Raw genomic sequence first — 25,829 nt, forward strand, 5'->3', positions numbered from 1 at the left:
TTGTTGTATATACCCTTGAATTTCTCAATATATTTTTCCACAAAGCAGATGCACCTTCACAATAGTGGCCCTTCGAGACCTGCAAAGATAAATGGGTGTCTGCAGTGTTCCTTTGTATTTCTTCATACTTGCACAAACTCTATTTACTTCACAAGAGAAGTAATTCTTAAAAGCGTCTGTCTATCCATCCAGTGGGTTTAAAGCATAATCCGAGAACTAAGCTTTTTCAGTGCCTGACTCCAATCTCACCCAGGTCGTTTGCAGCTAGAATTCCTTATCAAAAAACTCATCAAACAGAGGGATTCTCTCCGTCTTGGTTCTCACTAGTGCAGGTCTGCGACCCAGCTTTCTCTCATCTCTTCTCCAGTCATCCGAGTCAGTGCTAGAGCTGTCCCAAAATAGGTCTCGTGGCTCCTGGTGCTTTACGAACCACATTTCCACTTTACTGTTCTGGCTGGGATAGGATTCAGCCGTCTCGTGTCGCTCCAAGAATTCTCCATCCCATGTATTTCCTAAAAACAAGAAAGCCCTCTTCTTAATTATTCTGGGTTGCACACCCAATTGCAGATGATTTGTCAAGGACTTGCTGTGGGTTGGTGGAATCGTATCACAGGAACCCAGAGCCCAATTCCAAAATTTGTGCTAAGCAAACTATTATTTTTCTTTTCTCTCCTTATGTAAGACAAATTCTCAGACTATAAGTGTTAGATGCTGTAGCATATAGGAAAAGGATAATGTCCCATTAAATAGTTTCTGAGCCTTCTAATGGTGCTCACTATGTTTATGTTCAAGAAGCCATCAGAAACCAGCTAATGTAGCCATCTGTATGTAGATTCTGAATGTTCATAAATATTTAGTAACAATGATTATTTGACTCCAAACGTGCCCATTGCGCTTTCTTCATATTGTTGTTGTGTAAAGCAGTGTTCTCAAACTAGGGCCACCGCTAGTTCAGGGAAAGTCCCTAGTGGGCCAGGCAGGTTTGTTTACCTGCCGTGTCTGCAGGTTCGGTCAATCCCTCAGCCCGCACTGACGCAACAGCTACATTCTGGAATAACTCCAGTATTAGAATGCCATGTTTAGTGTTAGAGCTAGTTGAATAATGGAGCCACGATCGGCTGAACCTGCGGACGCGGCAGGTAAACAAACCAGCCTGGCCAGCCAGCGGCTTTCCCTGAACAAGCAGCAGCCCTAGTTTGAGAACCACTGGCGTAAAGAGCGCAAGACGCAACAGCTACATTCTGGAATAACTCCAGTATTAGAATGCCATGTTTAGTGTTAGAGCTAGTTGAATAATGGATTTCTTGGTTCATTGGCAATTTTGACAAGTTTTAACAAAATGTTTCAGATCAGACAGAAAACAAAATTTAAAAAAAAATGTTGGTGAATTAAAACATTTAATTTTTTTGATTTCAGACACATGAAATCTTTTGTTTCAACAAAATCAAAACATTTCATTTTGATTTCAACCATTTTAAACAGTATTTTTTATTTAAAAAAATTAAATTAAATTAAAGGAAAATTTGAAATGAAAAGTCATTTTGAACCGAAAAATCTAAAAGTTGAAAATGACCAAATGAAATCATCTGATGTTTTCAGAATATTTTAAATGAACAATTCAGCAAATCGACATGAATTCCACAAAATGTTTCAATGTCGCCAAATCTGCATTTTTCGCTGAAAAGTTTTGACCAAAAAATTTCACTCACCTCTATTTATTCTGCTGTTTCCAAATTTTAAACCAAATATTGTTTAGTCATAAAGGGGGAGATTTTATACTTTTATGTACAACATTTGTTCATTCTCAGAACCCTTTTTTATAAGTGGTGTGAATTGGTCCCAAAAGCTGTGGCACACGCTGGCCCCAAGCCAGCAAAATAGTTAAGTACATGCTTAACTTCAAGCACATGACTGGCTGCAATGAAGTCAAGCCCAAGTTCTTACGTACTTTGCAGGGTCCGGCCAGAGTGCTGAATACCAGGCAGGGTTGAGCTCTAGATTTGTAGGTGCATAATTATTAAATATATGGCGTAATAAGAGGCAGCATAGTTTAAAAGTTGGAGCATAAGGCTGGGAGTCAGGACTCCTGGGTTCTACTGCCAGCAATCATGTCTGCCTATCTAAGGTATTTATATGCCCCCTCCATTATGATAGTGTCTGAGCACCTCACAATCTTTAATGTATTTATCCTCACAACACTCTTGTGAGGTTGTGAAGTGTCCCCCCCCATTTTACAGATGGGGAACTGAGGCACAGAGACTAAGTGGCATACCCAAGGGCACACAGGAAGTCTGTCACAGAGTAGGGAAGTGACACCAGATGTCCCAAGTGCAAGACGAATGTCCTAACTGCAGGCCCATCTGCCAATTCTTGTAAGGTGTCTCAGATGGAAAGCACTGTCTAAGTGGTAAAAGAGGTAATAAAATCCCTGGAATGTCTCTCTGTGTCTCACTCTGAAGTCTACAATGTCTACTGAGTCAATGTGAAGCAACGGACACAGCTGTAGGCATGGCCGAGAGCTCGTTTTGTTCAGAGTATTACCAAGTTCAATCATTATTGGGATTCGCCATCCGTTACCATCCAATATTGAAGTTTTCAACCCTTTTGCCTTTATGAATTACACCCGTACTGTGTACAGCTACAGCAAGGCATGTACCTACACCACGTCAAGCATCCTAAACCATTGTAATATCAGAGGTAATGCAACCAATCACCACCCTGACTCTACAGCTAATTTGCCTGGAACAATTTCATTGGTTGTATGAGGGAGCCTGCACAGAGGGGGGAGTATTTGGCCCAGCTGCGCCCCCATGGACCCAACTGCCACCTGCTTTAATGAACACAAATTTCCGCACAACCTCCCAACCATAAATCAGCACGACCACCCATGCGACAACACAACTAGGCCACACAATAACCCGAAACACACACAGCCCTTCCCTGCAGCACAGCCCCCTCACTCACCGCCTGTAGAAATAAACACAACTCTCCTAGCACAACTTGCTCAACACAACTGCCCACTCAACAACACAACCAGCATACCCAATAACCCCAAACTGCGATCTGAAGCCTAGAATGTCTGTTGAGTCAGTGTGAAGTGATAAAAACAGCTACAGGCATGGCTGAGAGCTCTTTTGGTTCAGAATATCAGCACATTCAATTGTCACCAGCATATGCAGTTGGTAACTGTCCATTTTTTAATATCTGGGACATTGTCAGCTTTTTTACAGCCTTGACTTTACAGCTGTGAGACGGCACGGGCCTGCAGCTGCTAGTTATTATTGTACAGCATCAGCAAAAGATACTTGATGTAATTATGACAATAGTGCTTTTGCAATGATCTATACTGTGCTGGGTCTTCATAAATCAAGAAAAGGAAACCCCCAAAGTGTAAAGTGGAAGGGAAATTGTGCTAAGAACGATGAAGGTGCAGACAAAGCAACCAGATTCTGACTCCAGCTACATCACTATAAAGCGCCATTTGTTTTAACGGCGTTATAACTGCAGAGATTAGAATCTTGCCCAAATTCAAAACACTCAGAGCCCGGGTAACCCACACACCTCCTGGGTGTGGTGTTCTGCCCCCTCTAGTGGCACCGAGACCACTTAGAGATTAATGAGTCTGCTAGGCTACGTCTTCACTACGGCGGGTAGCAATCGATTGCTTGGGGATCGATATATCGCATCTCATCTAGACGCGATATATCGATCCCCGAACGCGCTTATATCGATTCCGGAACTCCACCAACCTGAACGGAGTTGCGGAGTCGACATGGGGAGCCGCGGACATCGAGCCCGCGCCGTGAGGATGGTGAGTAATTCAATCTTAGATACTTCGATAACGTAGCTGAAGTTGAGTATCTGAGATCGATTTTCCCTGGTAGTGTAGACCAGCCCTTAGAGACTTAGCTAAGGGCCCTGGGGCTTTTAGCCCATGCAGTAAAGGCTCCATGCATTTAGCTCCCAAGATCCCAGGTTCGCTCCTGTTCGGTGCTGAGCAGAGCCTGTCGGTGTTACACCTGATTCACATCTCACACTTGTATATCTACGTTAACTTAATTGAAGTGACTCAAGATTTATGCCATTGACAGTGAGATCTGAATCAGGCCCTTGAGTAATGTGAAAAAAATTGTGAACAGAGTTAAAGGGCTCAGAGAAGCAGTTCCGAATGAGTTCTTCATCAAATGAATTAGAGGGGACAGGAGCTCGCTCCACCGTGAATTTGTATTAATTGCTAGGGCTGTACCATATGTGTAGTGTAATCAATGGCTGACTACAGTGCATCCTGACAGGTAGGCTATGGCGGAGTCACTGCTATAGTGCGTACCACGCACAATAACTGAGCATAGCCATCCGTACAAACTCTTCAGCAAAAGGAGTCAGACGCTCCTCAGTCTCAAAGGCGTCTCTGTGGAACAGCATCACTTCAGGATTAGCCGGAATTTGTTTTGCTGTCCTTGGCTGACTCCAGCCCTTCAGTCGCAAGGGCCTAGTTCAAGGTATTCCATCAGGAGGCAGGTTGCACTCTCCTAGCTCTCTGAACTGCAGCTTATTTTCAGCGCACTCCCTGAGCAATGTAGTCCTGGCATGACCTGTGAATGCAGTGATCTCTGTTCCCCATGAATATGCCTATTCAGTAGAATGTGCCTTGCGTGGCCATCCAACCAATCACTAAAAACTAGGCATCTAGTAGAGAGAGCCGGTAATTAAAGGTTTAACCGAAGTGTACCAGGAACCACAGGGTGCACTTTAAAGGGTTTCTTTAGGACAATAAGTTGCCTTTTGGAGGCAGCTCTCTAATTAAAATATCTTTTGCCAGCAGCATTCAGCTGTGACTCCCCTTCCTCTCTGGTCCAGCAACACTCCTGAGTCTTTGGGGTTCTTCACCATCTTCCCTTAAAAATAGTGGTCCTGAGTCTGATCTCAGATTCACACTCACTTTCATCCAGGGCGTGAGGCTAAAGGTGAAATTCAGCCCTGTGCAGGTGGCCAGCAGAAGCCTGTGTTGAGGGCTCACGTACGATGAAAGGGGAGCCTGGGCCTTGCAACTTCAATGCTACAGACAGATAAATTTCATCCACAGAGACCCTCATTCATCTACACACCAAAAGCTATACCCATCTGTGATGGTGTGCCTACCCTACACAGGCATAGCAGCAGTTTCTCATGCCCTGTCCCAGAAGAAGCAATGGAGGTGAGTCCTCCAAGGGATCCAGAAAGGCTGCGTGAAACACAGCCAATCGGGGGGGAATTGCAGAGAGCAACCAGTCCAGGCCTGGCAGGCTCAGATAAAAGGGAGCTGCAGAGCAAAGTAGGATCAGTTGCTGCTAGGAGCCTAGGGAGTAAGACCCGAATCCCTGGAGGACTAAGAGAACTAGAAGCATCTTGGACAGAGCAGTGACTGACTCCCAGGACTGAGCTGCTGAGTGCCCTGAGGTGAGGGCAAAAAAGGTGCTGGGCCATGGGGAAATGGCCCAGGGAAACAGAGCCACATTGACAGACGTTACAGAGGAGCAGCAGGAGGCTGCTATTTACAAAGTCCCTGGGTTGGGGCCCAGAATAGTGGGTGGGCAAGCCCAGGTTTTCTCCACACACCCCCCAACTCTTGCCACTAGGAAAGTGGCTGGGCAATAGGACAGTGATATGCATGTTGCCCCCGTCCCTTTCCCTCCCCTCAAGAAGGCAGAAACAGAGATGATGACCTAGCTGGAGGGCTGAGTCGCAAAGAGGATGCTACGGTGCTGGGAGCTGAGAGAGGAGCCATAGGTGGGAGCAGAGACAGAGTGCAGTGTGAATGTTGGCCTTGAGCTAATCCCCAGCATGACCCGGAGGAGGCACCAGTCTAGCAACGAGGATTGTGCCCCAAGACACCATCACATTGCTAAGGAGACGTGAGTGCAAACTGGACAGACTTTTTTGAAATTTGGACAACTATGGCATTGAAAATATAAGCAGAATTTCTGGAAGCCCTGTTGGTTTGTTTGTTGGTTGGTTTTGTTATGCCCATAATGTTTTCCTAGAAGTCTAACTTATCACTGCTTTTGCTCCTTTCTCTTCCCCAGCAAGGCTAAGGAGGGAAAAGCAGGACATGTTACACATACCGTTCTTGCTGTGAGCTTTCTGTTCCCCGCCTCAATATGTGTGTATCTTGGATTCTCGCTTCACATGGGCCCAGCCTGCTGGTCTTGTACAAAGACTAGAGTTAATGCTGCTGTGTGCCATCCAGAGCCCCAAAGATGTGGTTCTGCCACATTCACCAATGGAGCCAGGGGAAAGAAGGCAGCTGCTGAAGAAACTACTCTGGGAGAGGTTAGATGAGTCAGCGAGAAGGGGGTTGTAGCTGGTAAGAGTGGCCAACTATCTATGTACGCGGGCCAGAGGCAACCAATCACTGGTATTCCAGTGGGTGCTGGCAGCTTTCCAAACACTTCTTGTGCAAATTGAAGCTTTTGCCAAGAGAGCTGTGTGTCAGGCTCAGACTGGGAGCAAGAGAAGGCCAGTGTTGATGTACAAGATAATGTCACAGTCTGGCTGGCCCCTTAAGGATACTCAGACACACCCTTGCCTGCGATGGTCAGTGATTGGCTACCATTCCAGCTGATCCTAACTGGCTGGCGATCAGGTAGCCTTGGCTAATGATTGGACTTCCTGTCAGAGGGTTTGCACAAATGGCTGGGGGAGTTCAACTAAGAGAAGAGCTTCAGGAGAGAGTTCACGCCTTGGGACCAGCCTTGAGGGGACTGAGCAGCAGAGGGGAAGGCGATTCCTGAGATGGGGCTGAGCGAAAGCCAACCTACAGGCAGGTGGCTTTGCCTGCTGTCTACACAGGGTCCCTGGACTGGAACCCAGAGGAGAGGGCAGGCCTGGGTTCCCCTACCAGCTACCGGAACAGGTGGTGTATAGACCCTGAGGCCAAGAGTGGAAAGTTGAGTCGGGACTTGGACCCAAAGTCTCTGCTTGAGGCCATAGGACTATTGTTTGTTGGCCTTTCTATTACCCCCGAATGGGTGGAGTGACCCGGCCAGAGGGCTGAGTCAAAAAGAGGCAGGCGGTGAAGGGCTGTCAGCAAAGGGCGCTAGATGAGGGGAGCCTGCTATCAGACTGTGCGTGGGCTCATGTGTCATTATTCTACAGCAAGAACAGGAAAAATCCCCACCAGGGAGTCAATGGTCCCCACCCAAAAGGTCATCTGCATAGCAGGCAGCCAGCTGGGGTCTCTATACGTCACAAGTGGCTATGTGCTGGGTGGCAGGAGGCAACGAGAACACGGATAAGTTCCCAGGCAGGAACACAGCCCAAACTAGTCGTGGGGGGCTTCAGAAGAGTCTGAAGGAAAGGAGCATAAGATGCCTGGAGGCCAGCTCTCTTGCTGCCATTCTCTCTGCTAACCCTTCACAATCGTATTGTTAGATGGACAAGCTTTGGGTGTTCTGATTGTTTCACTGCACCATCGAGAGGATCCAGAGACCTACTGTAACCCACACACGTCCTGAGTGTGGTGCTCTGTCCCATCTGGTGGCACCGAGACCACTTAAAGAGAGAGATAAAATGAGTCTACTCTACAGCCTTAGCTAATAGCCCATTGGCTTTTAGCTCATGTGGTAGAAGCTCATGCACTATGCTCCAGAGTGTTACACTAGCAAAGAGCAACTGTTTGGTACTCATATTATAACAGAGCCTAGGAGCCCTAGGCATGGGCCCGGGCCACATTGTGCTAGGTGCTGCACAAACACAACAAAGAGACAGCCACTGCCCCAAAGACAGCCAGAGGCTGGGGGAAAGGGTAGAACACACATGTAGAGTGAACAATGTGATGGCAGAAAATGTCATGTCAGTTCCATGTGGGCGGTTCTTTCATTTTGTTTCCTTTAGGTGCATATATTTAGGAGGGGATCAGCTAAATGCAGAGAAAAGGGAAGGGAGAGGAGACAGTGAGAGAACTGGGTGAGGGGGACAGGGCAGGGGAGAGGAGGGTAAGGGGGCAGGTGTGGGATGACACAGAGGAGGAGGAGGAAGGTTGAAGCAAACACCCAGTCAGCATGAGGCTGAGAAAGTCCAGAGAACTGGAAAAGCCTGTCCCAAACAGGTACAGGATCAGGCCCCATGTCTGTCTCTTTTTTGCATGTAATTTCTCAAAGGGCCCTGGGCTGGCACTCAGGGAAGAGGGAGAACATAAGAATGGCCACACTGGGTCAGACCAAAGGTCCATCTAGCCCAGTATCCTGTCTTCTGACAGTAGCCAATGCCAGATGCCCCAGAGGGAATGAACAGAACAGGTAATCATCAAGTGATCCATCCCCTGTCGCTCATTCCTAGCTTCTGGCAAACACATCCTCCATGAATTTATCTAGTTCTTTTTTTGAACCCAAAAAAGTTGCTGAAGGACTGGGCTTCCCACCAGCCACTGGAGAAGGGGGTGCAAAGACCCCAGGGACCAGAGGTGAAACAAACACTGTTTCAGAACGCAGGCCGAAGAGATGGTTTGAGATTGTTTGTTGGACTTTTGGTTACCCCGCAGGGGCTATGGGGGAGCTATAAGTGACCTGGCTGGAGAGAACCAGCAGCCGACTGCAGAGCTGGAGTAGCTGTCTATGGGGGGGGGGGGGAGCGAAGGAGAGCCCACTATACCAAGTTCCACCACAAGGGAGTGAACCAGCCTTGAGTCTCCTCTTCTACCGTATGCTAATTATTGCAACCATACCGGAGTTTTACATTGTGCGGGTCTGTGAACTCGGCCAAGTGCCATGCAGGGAAATCAGTCCTTTTCTATTAGGGTGGGCAGGTATTTTGCTTTGTTTTTCCTGATATAAATGTCTGTGTGTTACAATGGAGAAACAGCCGTAGTAACTCAATTTGGTGGCCAAATTAACTGGGCATGTCTTAATTAGTAATTGGTAACTCTCAGAAAATAAACACTCAAATATTTCTGTCGAGTCATGCACTCTACAGGAATAGCCAACAATCCCACCGTGTCAGTGCAGAGAGATTGAGGATTGGTCCTTCTTTGAGCAGGGGGTTGGACTAGATGATCTCCTGAGGTCCCTTCCAACCCTGATAGTCTATGTAGGGCCCAGTCCCTGGCTCTGGCCAAGCTGGAGTCAGTCCGGAACCCAAGAGGATGGGGCAGAACTGGCTGCATGCCATTTTTGCACTTTCTGAGCCCTTGGCTGTGCTGCTGACTGGTATTCTTCCTCCTGCTCACAAGCTAGAGTATTTCTGAGGCTCCTATAAGATGTAGCAGCTTGTTATGGCTCCCAAAGGCATTGCTGAGGACCACTGGAACACAGCAGGACTCCAGTGATTCCCCACGAATGCCCATAGCGTACCAATATGGCAGAGGTTTGGGGCGTGGGGGAACAGAATCTCAGCTGCCCAGTTAGGGTAACTGTATGGCCCCTTCATATCGCCAGAGTGGCAGAAAGAGGCAATGGAGTTGAAGATTTTCTCCAGAGTATTTTGGATCCTTACTATGGAACATTTTTTTAAAGGGAGACCGATATCATGGGGTCACATTTAGGCTGCTTTTCCCTCTGTATGTGAAAGAGGAGGCCAGGCACAGAGAACTAAATAGGTCCTAAACATGGCCCAGAGTTGTGGTTATTCTAACATACTCAGAAGCCATTAACTAAGAAGGTACAGAGATTCCTCCCTATAAGGCTCCCTGACTTATTGCAATGCTGCCATATTTAATTCTGCTTCCTGGAGGCCATTCTGAACTCCATCTTTACAACACGTAGGATGCATTCCAGGAGACTGAACAGCTGCAGGGGTTTAGGGCAGGGGTGAGCAAACTACGGCCCACAGGCGACATCTGGCCCATCAGACCATTTAATCTGGCCTTCAGCTCCTGCCAGAGAGTGGGGTCGGGTTTGCCCCACTCCGCCACTCCAGACAGGAAGTGGGGTCAGGGGCTTGCCCTGCTCTGTGCAGCTCCCAGGAACCAGCTGGCATGACCCCCGTCTGGCTTCTATGAAGTAGGCAGAGGCGTGGCCAGGTGGTTCTGTGCGTTGCCCCGTCCGCAGGCGCTGCCCCTGCAGCTCCCATTGGCCATGGTTCCCAGTCAATGGGAGCCGCAGGGGTGGCGCCCATGAACAGGGCCATGCACAGAGCTGCCTGGCTGCCCATCGGAGCTGGAGGGGGACATGCTTCTGGGAGCTGCTTGTGGTAAGCGTCACCTGGAGCCTGCAGCCCTGAGCCCACCCTGCACCCCAATCCCCTGCCAGAGCCCTGATCCCCTTCCCGCCCTTCGAACCCCTCGGTCCCAGTCTGGAGCCCCCTCCTTCACTCCAAACCACTCACCCCTAGCCCCACCCCAGGGCCCTTACCCCCCCACACATACCCCAACCTGGAGGCCCCTGCTGCACCCTGAACTCCTCATTTCTGGCCCCACCCCAGAGCCCTCACTCCCTCCCACACCCCTACCCCCAATTTTGTGAGCATTCATGGCCCACCATACAATTTCCATACCCCGAATGTGGCCCTCAGGCCGAAAAGTTTGCCCACTCCTGGTTTAGGGCCACCAGTCACTGGCTTGCTTAAAGTGAGACATTTCCAAGCATGAAGTAAGTTTTCATCTCATGGGAAAATGACGCTACGTACCCTGGTCTCCATTAAAAGTTTGATCATGCTCAATGGGCACAAGGTCTTCACCTTCAGAGCAATTGTTTTTCTGAAGAGTTTCGAGGACTTTCTCAGCCTTGAGCTCCCTTGTTTTTTGTTTGTTGATTTTTTCCTCCCTGTGGAGACTTTTCTTCAGTTCCTCCTGGCTTTGTAAATGATTCATCTGTATGAGCAACAGAGGAGTAAGTAGGTAACTCGTTTTCCAAGGGTTTAACATCTAAACTCAGCATAGCTTTAGGCAAACGATCTAATTCTGCAAACAAATAAGCACTTGAATAACTTTACAAGCTGAAATACAAGTTTGCAGAACTGGGCCCTGTCAGATCGCAAATTTGCCTGAGTTCTCAATGCAATGGGTTCTCCTCGGGGTACCACCTGGAACTGGGGTATTGCTGAGCTCACTGACCCACCAGCCTGGGCTTAGTGATACCCCAGTTCCAGGTGGCACCCGGGGGGAAACCCGTCATACTTAGGTCATCCGCAGACAGTGATTGGGCGAGGGTGAATATTTCAAATCAGGAATAATTGTTCAGTTTTTCCAGGAAATAACAGATATTAGATTCAACTGTTATCTCAGTCCAGTGACCATCTGAATAAAAATACTAAAATCTGTGCTTCTCTCCAGCCTAGTATTGATATTCTTGGCCTCCTTCCCAAAACGTCATGTAAGAAAAATACAGACTACCAAGCTTTTGTCTAGCACCTTTCTTCTGAAGGTCTTGAAATGCTTTACAGAGTCTCATTATCCCCATTTTACAGATGGGAAACTGAAATCATGTGCCCAAGGTCATCCAGCAGAGCTAGGAATAAAACCCAGGTCTCCTCACTCTGTCCAGCGCTCCATCCACTGGTAAACGCTGTCTCTCTAAAGGCCTGACGCTGCCATGAGGAGAGGGAGGAAAAGGGCACATAAAACAACATCCACCAGGCAGGCCTGAACGTGAGATCTCCACCACTTCATACACCACTATCACTTGAGGCATAGGACTAACTCTAGCAGCTGCTACCACAGTGGGCCCTTAACATTAAGGGGACAGCTAGTGGGGGACACAATACCCTTAAGCCAGCATGCTCCCTACTGGCAGAGAGACACAGTTTAAGGTCTGAGATGAATACAAGGCTTTTGTCCTCTACAGCATCCGCAGACACACATACTGGAGGTCAAATAATTAGTTACATCAATTCAATCCCACTAGAGTCAATAACAGAGGCGAACGTGGCCCAGAGAACTGCACTTCAGGCACGATGGATGGTTTCTAAGGCAAGGTGCCAGCTCCCATTGTCTCTGTGTTTCAGTACATTGAGTGGATGTCATCAGGAAATCATTCATTTCACTTTCCCAGTTGATACTGGGTGGCACAATGCCAACCACAGAAGAGTGAGGAAATTCAAATACAAAGAGGAGGACAAAGGGGAAACCACAAGAGAGACAATGAAGACAAAGGCTGGTGATATAGAACCTAGCCAGGTAGAGAAATGAGTCTGAGCATCTCCCTTCCTGATCAGAATCCAGATGCAACAGCAGCTGGACCGCCAGACCTACTGGCTGACTTCAGCCTCGCTGAACCCAAGCATGGATTTTATCATTTCAGTTCCCTCTCTCAAACACCTTCAAAAATCCAACAAGATAGCAGCTTTACCTCTTCTCGCTTGCAGTTCATTTCTAACATCTGCAGCTTGTGTAAGTGCTGTCGTCTTCCAGATGTATATTTTGCAGTTTGCACTCGCTTCTCCAGCTCCTTGCACAGTATTTAAAAAAAAAATGCAATGCTTGAAACAAACTTACCCGCTCACGGCTTTAAAATTCAACCCCATTCCCTTCATTGCGTGAAGAGGCCACTTGCCAGATACAGAAGTCTGTTGCCAATTCTCTCAATTTTATTGCAAGTCTCTCAATACTTGGTGTTTTTCTTAAAGCTCCAACTCTTGGGATCAGGTTATTGCTTAAAAATCTCAGCTCAAATATAAAAAAAAACCAACCAACCCAGTTTCTGGCCCTCCTGGTTGCAGAGAAGTTTTAAAATGTGACTCCCAAATTGACCAACAGCTGATGAAAAACTAGAAGAGTTCCCCCGTAGCTGACTTTTAAGTAATGAGATTTTTTTAAATCTCATGGGTTTTTTTGGGGGGAGCGGGGACTGGCTCATCATTTTTGAGTGGCTGGGGGTGACAATACTGCATTCTCACTATTCTCCTCTTGCTCTGATAGATAAATACCACTCTAGTTTGTGCTATAGCTCTGAAGTTTTACAGAGCAGTATATTAAGTCACAAGTGGAGAGTGGCACCTCCTATGAGGCACGTTTTCGGATGCTCACCTGGAGACAGCTGATTTTTTTCAAAGATGCTGAGTATCAGCTGCACTCATCAAAGTCAATGAGCAAAAAGCACGTTCAGCAGTTAAAACCAAAGGAATACGAACAGCTGTAAAATCCAGTGCAATGTCACCAATGCACTGTGAGGACAAATGCCGCATACAGAGAATGTGGTTTGCCTGCTGCCGGAAGCCAATTGCTGGCAGCACCTCTGAAAATCAGGCCCTAACACCCAGACCAGCTAAATATTTTTGGTGTGTAACTCCTGATGAACTCAATGGGAAAGAGGCACCTAGCTACCTCTGAGGATCTGAGCCGTAAGTGTCTCACATTGAATATTCAAAAACAGAGGGAATCAATATTAGTGAATGTTGTTTTGACCCCTTGATTTACTGATGCTAGATTGCAGTTGCTTTAGCTAGATCTAGGGTGACCAGACATCCCGATTTTATAGGGACAGTCCCAATTTTGGAGTCTTTTTCCTTATATAGGCTCCTATTACCCCCACCCTCTGTCCCCATTTTTCACATTTTCTTTCTGGTCACCCTAGATCCCATCTGCCAGGCTGCTCAAAATTAAAGATGAGGGAAGCCATAATCTCTTATTTTGCACCTGTAAGAGGCCTAAAACTACTCCCGCCCCGAGTCCAAAGGAAGTTTACTTTTGACTTCGATTTAACCAGGATCCAGCCCTAAATGGAACACTCCGGCCCCAGGCAACTTCCCAAAAGAGCCGGTCAAACTTTTTCCCCTCCTCTCCCATATACACACTGTTGTGACCAGTCTGCTCACCAGTGTAGCTCTCAGCTGGCCGAAGCTGAGACCGCCTGCGATAAACAACCACATGTCTGTTCTCACTTGCCTGAGTGCAACCGCGTAGGCTTTGATGGTGTCATGTGAGCGTAATAGAAAAGATGATTTGGCCTTAAAATGAGACCTCTCATAAGTGACTATGGAGAGAGATGGGCACAGCATGCCTGGTGGGAAGTGGCTGACTATGAACTTGCTCTAAAGCCCAATGAAGTCAGCGGAAGGCTCGCACTGACTTCAGTGGGCTTTAGATCAAGCCGTGTAAATGATCAAAGCACATGTCTGCAAAGCTGTGGGCTACTTGAATTTCCCAGCGTGCCAGTTTTACCTGTATTGCGGGGACACCCACCTTTGCTTTTCGGGCTGCAGCCCCTTCCTGCTGCCTGAGGAGCCTTTCAGAAGCGATTACTTGTGGAAGGTCAGCGGGTTGCAGCTTCTGCAAGTCCAATATTTCTAACAGTCAGCGTTCCTCATACCATGCGGTCATAAAACATAAAAGCCAGACAATAAAAGGTCTCGACATTTTTCCACAGCTCTAACTCTGGCAACATAGGCACGAAAGAGCAGTATCCTTAATAAATACTCCAAGACCTCAGGATCCGTTGGCATTTATTCATGGAGGGTCATAGTATGAGTTGACTGAACTGACGAGAAACACCTGAGTTAGCATTTAACGCACTCTAAACTTTAAAGATGTGTGCTTCTTTTCAGATTGATTGTCTTTATTACCATGTATTTATGTCACTGTAGCACCCACAGACACCAGCTGAAATTGGTGCCTTAGTATGCTAAATGTTGTACGTACACATAACAAGAGACAGTCCCTGCCTCAGAGCACTTGCAGTTGAAACAGATGTAGGGTGTCAAGGAAAACTGAGGCATAGATAGGTGAAGTGACTTGCCCAAGGTGATGCAGCAGTTCAGTGGCAGAGCCAAGAATAGAAGCCTACTCTTCTGTGTCTATGGCCCCGTCTGCTAGGCCATGCTGTCACAGTTCAGGGCTCCTCCAGCAATATTCCCCTCCATGTTCCACTTTAGGCTCCCAGCTGTAACCTCTCTTGGGCAGAGACCCACCCCTCTCTTCCTCCTGGGCAGGGTTTTACCAGGCTGCATGGTTCCCAGCCTACACTGCGATATCCCCAGCAAACCAGATGCTGAGACACTCTGTGTTGAGCTTTTCTTTTTCTTCAGAGGCGATGAACAGCATAATTGCCTGCAGCTAGGAGTTTCTTGGCAAGCACATTTATTCTTAAGGGGTAAACACTACAGAGAAAACATTAAAAATAGAGTTCCTGTATGAATGCTAACATCTTACCTGGGGTCACCCATCAGCCTCATGGTGCCACAGGAGGCCCAGGTCCTTCCAACCTCTCCTAGGAAGGATTGGGGATCCTGCTGGACAGAAATTCCTGTCCATTGAAAAATGGCCATGTGTTCGTTTCAACTCAGGCTATTTATCCCAAAATTCTTTCTTGGTCTGTTGGTCTCTGGAGAATCCAGCTTGAACCAGTTTACCCAGGTGCTGAAAGCTCTCTGGAGGTATCAAACACTGAATGAATTTGCCTAATTACCCCCAACACATTCTTAGCTCCAGATGGGTTGTGGCAACCCTCCTCCATGGAATTAGACAATCCCTGGCTCACAAATTTATTACAGGAAGATCTCCCAGTGATATGGTGGGGAATTACCATATCTGTCACTTCTAATGTTCTGTCCAGTAGTACCTTATTCAGTGGGACTTCTCATGGTGTAAGGTATTCTTCGAGGGGACGGAGGGAGGGAATATCAGGCCCTTCGTCAGGATCATTTTATTCACATGAAAGTACACGTTTTGTTTCGTAATAGCGCAGACCAGAACATTTTTCCAGGACGTCTTTTTCCCATCAAAATGTCTATTGATGGAAAGTTTCCAAGCAACTGTAGTCTCAGAACTTTTATTAAAGCTAAATGCCATACAGTTGTGTTTGAAATGGCATCTGCCATCAAGGTTAAAAACTGCAGATCTCTTTACAGGCAGCTGAGTCTGGAGTTTCTTTTTAAGGACTTAAGAGACCTGCTTAAAATGGGCAAAACTGCAGAGGTCTTTATTGCTCAGGAACCTCTGGTACCTGTTTGTGGTATTGGGGTCCCAATCCTGCTCCCATAAAAGCCAGTAGGCATCTTGTCAATGACTTGAATGGGAAGAATGGACTCATGCTTAATGCTAGACATTAACTTCCACGTGCATGGACACGCCCCAAATTGTGACTGTCCTTTAGCCAGATATAATGAATCACTGCAAGGACTTCTTGATTTGCAAAGAAAGAAAGACAGTAACTTAATCATAAAAAAAGTTATCACTTAAAGCAAACCGGAAAATTCAGAGTTGAGTCCATGATGCTGTCTCACTGCCTTTGTAGTCAGTTGGGGGGGGGGGGAGTTTGGCTCCGTCCAACCTAACAAAGACACTCAGGACCCAATTCCAAGCCCACAGCAGTCAATGGGAAAATCTCCATTGTTTTCAATGGGCTTCAGATCAGCCCTGTAGATGTGATTGTAACAGTCATTTCTGCTTTCAGTAATATTCTTCCTACACGTGGTAGTTCAGCCTAAAACCAGTGGCAGTGCCACTATAAACCTCTGAGCCTCCTGTGGTATATGGCAGAGGTCCCTTTCTGTGACTCTTATGCTGCTCCTGACATGTGTCAATGGGAACCTTTAAGGCTCTGGGCCAGAGAGATTAAGGCCACCGTGTGTATTCAGGACAGTAATTATGCACGTGCTTAAATATTAGCCAACATGGGGATGAACTGAAGCATGTGCTTAAGTGCATTTCTGAACTGGGGCCTAAGCCCAAGCTGTGCGTTAGGTACCTTGGCGGATCTGGGCCTACGCTGACTTACCAATGATCACAAAGAGACAGGAGTCGAGCCCAGGTCTCCTAAATCTCAAACCAGTGCCTTAACCAGAGGGCAATCCCGCCTCTCACAAACTTGTCCGAATAAAAAAGTTTCCTGTCTTTTGTTTTGTTTTTTCTTCACTACCCCTCCTGTCTCCATTTACGCTATTTTCTTTAGTTCCTGAAAAACTAATCTGAAGTTGTACTAATTTAAGAGATGCCACTAGATGGCAGCAACGAATACCTCAAATTACAGTATGCATTGTAGTTGCAACTGTGTCGGTCCCAGGATATTACCTTGCACCCCTTGCCTCTCTAATATCTCTTATTGGACCAACTTCCGTTGGTGAGAGAGAGACACGCCTTTGAGCCACACACACAGAGCTTTTCTTCAGGTCAGACCTGAAGCTGAGCTCTGTGTAGCTCAAAGGCTGGTCTCTCTCACCAACAGAAGTTGGTCCAATATAAGATATTACCTCGCCCACCTTGTCTAACTACCAATTATAGTCCAGGCTGTAAATCTTTCACCAGTGCCACCAAAACAGTGAATATAATGTTGCTAGCGGCAGGCAGATAAACTCACTAATCTATTAGCAGATCCTACTATGGCCAAGAGGAAGGAGAAGGTTCTGGCTTTAAAGTTCACTTTTGCTGAGTGGAAGGAAATCCGATCTCTTCTTGCATCTTTGTATATTTCACAGATTGTTCCTCAGGACCCAGACCATAGTTGGACTCCTCTAATACCTCTTGAACAGGAAGAATCTTATTTCTCCTTTTTGTTATGAATTACTGAAAATGTTCGCTCAGGAAAGGACACTGCTGTTCTATTTTGATGACAGTGTCTAGTGGCATTAGAACAAGCATGGGGGTGGAGGGGAGGAATAATAAACTCTGTAAGTAATAAATACTATTGACAATAGTCATATGCTAATCAACGGTCCTATCGTTTTTAAACATACTGCATCAGACCCGTGCTCCCAATATGGCCGCTACTTCTGAGGAAGGTGTTAAGAACCCTGCAGCAGGCAGAGGTAGCATAATCAGAGGTCAGGGGGCCAAGGCCATCCCAATTCTGAAAGTGGATGGGCCTGACTCATCCACTATTTTCCAGGACAGACCCCCCCACTCCCTTCCTCTCTCTTCCCCCTCAGGACCCACTCCCCAGACAGGCCAGCAGGCAGGCGGAGGAGCCCGGCCAGGGAGCCTGGGAAGCTGTGGGAGCCACGTGGACCCTCCACCATTCCCCCCTGCCCCCTAGCTCCCCACCCAGCCCAGGGCTGGTGGAGGTGGAGGGTCCGTGACTCCGCACTAGATCCCTACAGCTGCCTGTGTGGCTCTGTCCCTGACCTAGCTCCTGCCGGGGGTGTGGGGGCCATCTTGGAGCCACATCCTGGCCATGGTAAGAGCACAGCTGGCAGCTCTGGGGAGCCTCACTCCCTCCACCTGCCCTGGGCAGCAGGTCCGGAGGGGCGGGGACCCGGGAGGGGGCTGCTTTCGGTGCCACCCACCCCAGCTTGGCCAGCAGCAGAGCCTCTGGGGTAAGAGGAGGGACCTCTGGGGGAGGGCAGGGCCTTGGGGGAAGAGGAAAGATAGGCTCCCACTCCTGCACTCCCCCATTTTTGGGAAGGCTCCAACGCCCTTGAGCATAACCTGCCCCTTACATTAAGTATCATTCTGATCTAATGGGGGCAGGCTGTGCCACATCTGCCTTCTGTGGAGTTCTTGCACCTTCCACTGAAGCACCTGGTGTTGACCACTGTCAGATCCAGGACACTGGACAAGATGGGCCGGGGGTCTTATCCAGTCTGGCAGTGCCTATGCTCCTAATTGTTCAACTCTGTAAAACTCTGTTACCATCAGATGGCTGTTTAATAAGAGTCTGGATCTTGCACTCAGACTGAGTATTTTCCCTTTTCTGTCTCCACTTTCCCTCTTTTCCCACCGACTCACAGTCACGGCTCTAGGTAGAGGACTGAAAGTAATCATCCGAGATATTGGCAGGGCAGGGATTTTACAGCCAAACACAGCTGCCGCTAGGTACTCATTGAAGCATGGCCAGCTAGAAACTGCTCAAGTGAAGAGAGGATTTTGTTAGGAAAATATTAGACTTCTTTAAGTCAGAGCTGGTCTTATGCGTGGGTGACCACCCAAGGTGCTGTGGTCGGCGGATGCTGTGGTCAAGAGGTAAGAAGCAGGGCAGGCCTGGGGTGTGAGGCCACAGAAGGGCGCTTGGGGCAATGCGGGGGAAGGCAGTGGGGCCTAGGAGAAATGGGGGGATAGGCGAGGGGCCAGAGGAGGTAGTTGGGGCCTGAGGGAATGGGTGGGGAGCCCAGGGAGGCAGCAGGGGTCAGGGGTGCCAAAATACAAATTCACCCAGGGCACCATTTTCCCTAAGGCTGATTCTGTTCAAAGTCTGTCTTTCACGGGCCAAGAAGGAGGGGAAGCTAAGGAGGAAAATTTATTAGGCACTTAAAGACTGAATGAATCAAATGCTCTTGGGCCATCCACAGAGCTATCTGTTTGTGGGTAGCCTGGCTCCAGAGCATGACTGTTGTCACTTTAAGGTTACAAACATGCCAGCCTTTGGCAGTGATGTTGCCCATAGAGTACGGGGTGGCGTCTGCATACAGAAGCTGATGTATGCTCAGTGCAGGACTTGAGTGGGGCCTACTCCCTCACCTTGGAGGTGGCAGGGGCCAGTTGCCTCGTGCAACTTAGAGCCACCTCAGAGCTGCTCTAAATTGCAACCCATTCCCTATGAACCCAAGAGATCATTCTGGTACCTAGGAATTACCTGAGCATGGAGACATGGCAGCTACACCCACCTACTCCATTCTATCTATGGGAGGGGGTGATGTGGAGCAGTTACCCCAGTTCTCTGCCAGCTGGGGATTCCCCCTAGCCAGCTCACAAAGGTGATGTTGTCTCATAGTTGGCTCAATCTCTGCTCTCTCCTGGAGATACAAGGTCAGTGGATCTCTAAAGAGCCAGATGAGCAGTGCTGCAGGTAGAATATTTCTAGGTAAATGCTAATTGAATTGCCTGTTTCTAGCTGCCTTTCTGGAAGACATGCTTTAGTCAAACCCAAATGATAGGCTCAATGCCCGGGTAGCTAGGTGAGATGTACAGGCCTGTGATACACAGGAGATCAGACCAGATGCTCTAATGGTCCCTTCTGGCCTTCAAATCTATGAATACCTCGACTTACACATGCTGTCCCATTGACTTGATAATATCGCTGTAATGTGATGACTCACCTGAGTAAAGCTCCACGGTGGTTTGAGATTGAGGCCCACGTAATAAAAACAAGTGTCTTGAGTATCTCACCATTTACCATCAACTACTGAAACCAGTGTGCTCTTCAAAAGGCAAAATATTTTCCAGTCTGATATAAAGATTTAATCAAGCTAGCAACACACAGAGTCAGTGCTCGGCTATTCAATGGCAGAAATGCAGAATTTAACCGCGCTTCTTAGCTGTCTACATTGGAAGCTGCACTTGGGCTGGTATAGAACTGAATTTAACAGCAGTGCTGAACCTTCCTTACCCTCCTCGGAAAGACCTTTTCGCCATTAAAAGCAGTTCTAGCATTTGCACAAATTTCTTAGTTAGGCAACGTGTGGAAGGCAGGAAGGCTTGACCTGTGGCTAAGGCACTAGTGTGGATCTGGGGAGAGCGGGTTACAATGCCCAGCTCTGGCACAGATTTCCTGCCTGGCCGTAGGCAAGCTGCCCAGTCTTTGGTGGCGCAGTTCCACAACTGTCAAACAGGGCTGCCTCACTAGGTGTATGAGGCTAAAGTCCATTAACGGCCGGGCGGTGCCCAGATACTACAATGCTGGAGACCTTTTAAAAAAAGGCACATAGTGGTTCGCATTGGGCTTCTATTCACTCTGGCTCTTTTACTAGGAGGAGACTAGATCTCTCACACGCTAGCAGCTCTGACGGCCGGTCCAATAGAGGGCCGCAGGGCACAGCCTTGCGGAAGGACAGGTAGACAGACAGACCCACAAAGGAAGCATATTTTTATATAATCACTCTGTTTGGCATTCCCTTTGACTACTTCCCTTTTACACGGTGTGAATCAGGATTAAGGCCACTGATGTAAATGGAGTGACACTAGTGTAAATCCAACCCACTCTCTTCACAAAATACCGTCATTTAAATAATTCTGAGTTAGAAATAATGACCAGCAGAGCTATAATTTCTTACCAGTATAGTTCATTCTGATGGCTTTACTATATCTGAGTACAGAAAAAAACAAGACATACCCAGGCATGATTACAAATAAAATGGGATGTTCCCATTAAATCCAAGTAAATCCTTAGGTAGCCTTTTAAATTCATCTTACTTGGAGTCTTCGAGGTGGATGCTGTTTGATAATACTTGTTTCTCCCTTTTCCATCATGATGTCAAAAGAAATGGGTCTGGGCACTTAAAGGAACAGAGAAGGAGAAGAAGCCAATAACAGTTTTAATACAATCTCAAACTGATCATTAACTATTAGGCTTTATTATGCAAAAGCTTTATGACCTTCTAGTTATAGTGTAACATGACCTACCGTAGCCCATGCTCCCAAAATACAACAGCACATGGGGAAAAAAATGCCTCCACTGGACACCAGAGCTGAGTGATTATCAGCAAAAAATCTTCCCTGAATACTTGCTCAAAACTGTCAATGAATTCCCTTTATCCATGCTCACGTCCTTTGCTTTCCACAGACATTCCTGCTATCAGCTATTACTGGCATGGATAAATATGGAAAATCGCACACACCAGTATTGGGGAAAACAGAAGTTCAAATGGACATGTTCAAGTATCTGTGCTTGGCTTCTACAGTCAGTCAGGGACTAGAAACAAAGCCATCTGATTCACTTGGCCAGTCGCCACCAAGTGAGGGCTTTATCCCATTCCCAGTAAAGGTATAGGTAATCTTCCATTAACTTCAGCTGGAACTAAATCAGCCCTCACCAGTGAAAAGAAAATGCCCTCTGAAAAGGGTCTGTGTTTAATCTACAGAGGAAAAATCTCAAGGACGCTTATTGATTATTATGAAGAACAAATACATAAGAGAAAATTGATCTGCTCGCCGATATTCCATGTCTGACAGAGAGGATGAGTTCATCTGATTAAAAGACTCACGTGGCTCTACTGGACACACATACAATGTTTAATTATTGAACACAGAATTAAACTTTATCAACTATTTAACAAATAAGGAACTAGAGACATTTGCTGCTTTAAATACTTTTCACATTTTAGTGGGAAAAGTCCCAAATCTCTGACTTCAAGAGAAAATATTTAGCAGCCGTTAAGCATATAGGGAAAAAAGCAGCATAGAACTCAGATTGTGAAACTCTACTGTTTAGAAGCCACTGTTCTTAAATCCATGGGGCTAGCTCGTGCCTAAACAATTTCTGATTGTGAAGTAGAAATACAAAGATAGTGACTCATTAAAATATTAGATGCTGCATAAGCTTAGGACTTAGATGCAGTGGATGGGTTAGCCACATGGGACTCAGGAGGACCTGAGTTTTCTTCCAGATCTGATATTGAGCTGACCTGCTGCTTGAACTTGGGTAAGTCATGTTGCCTTTGTATGACTCTCATTCCACTCCCACCTTTATCAATCATTTATTTGGCTTGAGGTACATAAAAACAGCCATATTGGGTCAGACCAATGGTCCATCTAGCCCAGTATCCTGTCTTCCAACAGTGGCCAGTGCCAAGTGCTTCAGAGGGAATGAACAGAACAGGCAATCATCAGGTGATCCATTCCCTGTCGCCTAGGTAGCACCTAGGAGCGCCAGTCATGAATCAGGACTCCACTATGCTAGGTCCTGTACAAGCTCAGGACAGAAATAGGGTCCCTGCCCCCAAAGAATTTACAATCAAAGTCTATTTAGGTTGTAAGGCAGTTTAGTGCAGTGGTTGACTCAAGGGTCTGTACAATGCCTAGCATAACAGGGCCCTGATCTGAGATGGGACCCTGGTGCATGACTGTAATACGAAGCCCCAGCCTAAATTTGAGAAATTCTACTGTTTGTTTTCTCCCTCGCTCTTCAATAATGAAGATACCTCACGTGCTCTTAGAAAATGTAACTTAACATATGCTGAAATGAATCCCCGTGAACGGAATAAAAGATTTTGGATAACAGACATTGGTTTGTTTAGACAGTGGCGCCAGCTAATTCATCATTCACATGTGATACACTCTTATTGTCAAAAAGAGCATGTGGTAATGGAATATGGCCCTGCCAGAGAGGACTTTTTGCAAACGAACTTGCTAAATACCCAGTGGTTAGCACTTTGCTGAACGGAGTAGTTATTTAAGTGCTGTTGCTGTCATAAAACGCTCCAAATGTCATGCTGCATATCCAGAGCCAATCTGTATTCATTCCTAGACCAATTCTGCTCCTGAAATGCATGATGCAGCTGATGAAGTGGGCTGTAGCCCACAAAAGCTTATGCTCAGATAAATTTGTTAGTCTCTAAGGTGCCACAAGTACTCCTGGTTTTTTTGCGGATACAGACTAATCTGCTACTCTGAAACGTGTACGGATGACTCTCACAATCAAGGATTGTATGATCTGGGCTGTTTGAGATTTAAATAAACGATTGAGATAGTTTTCTAAAACAAGCTGAAAAAAATGATTTCCCCCCCCCAGTGTGGTAATATACAGGAAGTGTCAGAAACAGACACATGCCTAGAAACACACATACACACACACACACACCCTTACCTGCATTTGGTAAACCTTCAGCTTTCTACCATTTATCTTAGTTAAAATGCAGTGATTTTCTGCTGAGCCATATATCTATTTGGCAACAGAGAACACAATGACCAAATAATTAGCCAGTTCAAGCACCCTAGAAAGGGTAGTCGCTTATCCATGGCCGGATTACCTGTGGAGCATCTGCCATACAGAGTTTCTCTTAGGGGTGGAAGCTGCCTTTGAAACACTTGATTTCGCTCCTCCATGGCTGCAGATGAGCATAAACATCTCTCTTCCAGGGTGCTGTGAAATCTACACACAGCAGCCGTGCAAGGGGAAATAGGCACCTCCTCTCTGGTTTGCGCTGGTGCCACTTTTGTCACCTTATGATGAGCCCTGGAGTAGCTCAGGCCCATTTTACCGAGTTACGACATTCAAAGAACAAAAAGACTGTGTGCAATAGTTCCTGGACTTGACCATAGCACTGATCTGTGTCTTGGGCTCCCTTTGAAGGCAACGCCTGTTTGTAAAACTCCCACGTTCCCTCCAGGGCAACTTTCACGGTCTGCCTGACCATACCCACACACAGAGCTGATTGGGTGTCTGGGAAGCCAGTTTCCATGGCTATTCCTCCCCAAGCCTTTCATTCCTAAATCCAGATTTGGTGAGCCCAGTTAAACATTGACCTGAGCTGGCCATTTCCTGGAGCAGATGAGGGGCTGGCTGCTATTGAATATTAAACTAATCCAGAGAAGTCTGAGGTAAATACCAAATATCAGATAATGGCCTCAGTGAGTCTTTCTTTCTCCCATAAATATTTGCATCTTAAAAACATTCTTACTAAAAGTTTCTCATTTAATCAGTGATTGACCTTGAGAAGTTTCCCTTTGTTTCTATGATCAGCTGGTTTGTAAAAACATTGATCTTACTGAGGAAATTTTGTCCATGAAGTGCTAGCAGGCAGAGGGAAAGGACTCTGGCATTGCAGCCTGCAGGTGAAGAGGAAAAAGAAGGCCTGTGAAGTGCCACATTTGAGGAACCGCTTACTCTTTACGCTAGAGTTATACTGATATAGCTTGTATCAGAGGGGTAGCCCTGTTAGTCTGGATCTGTAAAAGCAGCAAAAAATCCTGTGGCACCTTATAGACTAACAGACGTATAGTATAGCTGAAAGCGTATCTGGCCCAGTAACTTCCATCAACTTGCATGAGTGTAACCAAAAGTAGGATTTGGCCCAAAGGGGAGCAAAATAGAAGAGAATAATCCATCCTGTTGTGTCTCTAGTAATTTCTGTGCTAAACACCAGCTCACTTAGAACTTTCCACACCTCACAGTGCAAACCCACTTGGTGCCTAGAATAATAATCCATCATCCATTGTGACAAAGTTCCTCCTCTACCTTGATGGGTCCAGTGCTTCTTTGGCAGATTTGCTCACCTCAGTGATCTTCCCCATAGTCTGGATCAACTTCTCCTGTGTCTGATCAGGAGTTGGGAGGTTTGGGGGGACCCCAGGCCCACCCTCTACTCCAGTTCCAGCCCAGGGCCCTGTGGATTGCATCTGTCTATAGTGCCTCCTGTAACAGCTGCATGACAGCTACAACTCCCTGGGGTACTTCCCCATGGCTTCCTCCAAACACCTTCTTTATCCTCACCACAGGACCTTCCTCCTGGTGTCTGATAACGCTTGTACTCCTTAGTTCTCCAGCAGCACAGCCTCTCACTCTCAGCTCCTTGTGCCTCTGGCTCCCAGCTCCTCACACACACTTCCTCTCCTCTGGCTCTTCCCTGCCTGACTGGAGTGAGCTCCTCTTTAAACCCAGGTGCCCTGATTAGCCTGCCTTGATTGGCTGCAGGTGTTCTAATCAGCCTGTCTGTCTTAACTGGTTCTAGCAGGTTCCTGATTACTCTAGTGCAGCCTCTGCTCTGGTCACTCAGGCAACAGAAAACTACTCATCCAGTGACCAGTATATTTGCCCTCTACCAGACTCCTGCACCCCACTGGTTTGGATCTGTCACACCATATTAACTCTCAGTTTCGGAGAGCACAACTTCTTTGGACAGCTGGGGATCATTTATATTAGGAAGACAGAGCTTTGGGTAACCAAGGAGGATTGTTTGTGGGGTTAGGGTAATATTATCAGCATTTTTGCACATGCCAGCATGGTGGGCTTAGTAAGACAGCAGCTATTGATTAAGCAGGAAAATACATGGACAGCAGCCAACAATATGTGTAAGGTTCCGAACTCAGTTTAATACTATACAGGGACTTACATTCATTTAGAAGTGTACCTGTCAATGCAGCGGGGCATATATGCTGATTTGAGACTAACAAAGCAATTTCCTGACTCTCCTCTTGGGAGGGGAACATTAAAGGGACCAAGGGCAAGATGTGTTAAGCCATTTAGCTGCCTAAAGATGCAGCTAGGTGCCTAGTGGGCTTTCCAAAGCACTTAGAAATCTGACTGTCACTGAAGTCAGCGGGAGTTAGTCAC

At 46.9% G+C, this 25,829-nt stretch overlaps 1 protein-coding gene across 1 annotated transcript; it reads right to left on the minus strand.

Annotated features, from left to right (window-relative positions):
* Positions 1–264: 264 nt before the first annotated feature.
* On the minus strand, positions 265–23,752 carry CCDC198 (coiled-coil domain containing 198). Its single transcript, XM_030562593.1, has 6 exons — positions 23,527–23,752; positions 20,972–21,054; positions 14,093–14,179; positions 12,261–12,359; positions 10,600–10,783; positions 265–512 (listed from the first exon to the last, which is right to left on the minus strand). The coding sequence occupies exons 1-6, from the start codon at positions 23,750–23,752 to the stop codon at positions 265–267; spliced, it is 927 nt and encodes a 308-aa protein (XP_030418453.1).
* Positions 23,753–25,829: the final 2,077 nt, after the last annotated feature.

The sequence above is a fragment of the Gopherus evgoodei genome, chromosome 4, assembly GCF_007399415.2.
Source record: "Gopherus evgoodei ecotype Sinaloan lineage chromosome 4, rGopEvg1_v1.p, whole genome shotgun sequence".
NCBI classification, from domain to species: Eukaryota; Metazoa; Chordata; order Testudines; family Testudinidae; genus Gopherus; species Gopherus evgoodei.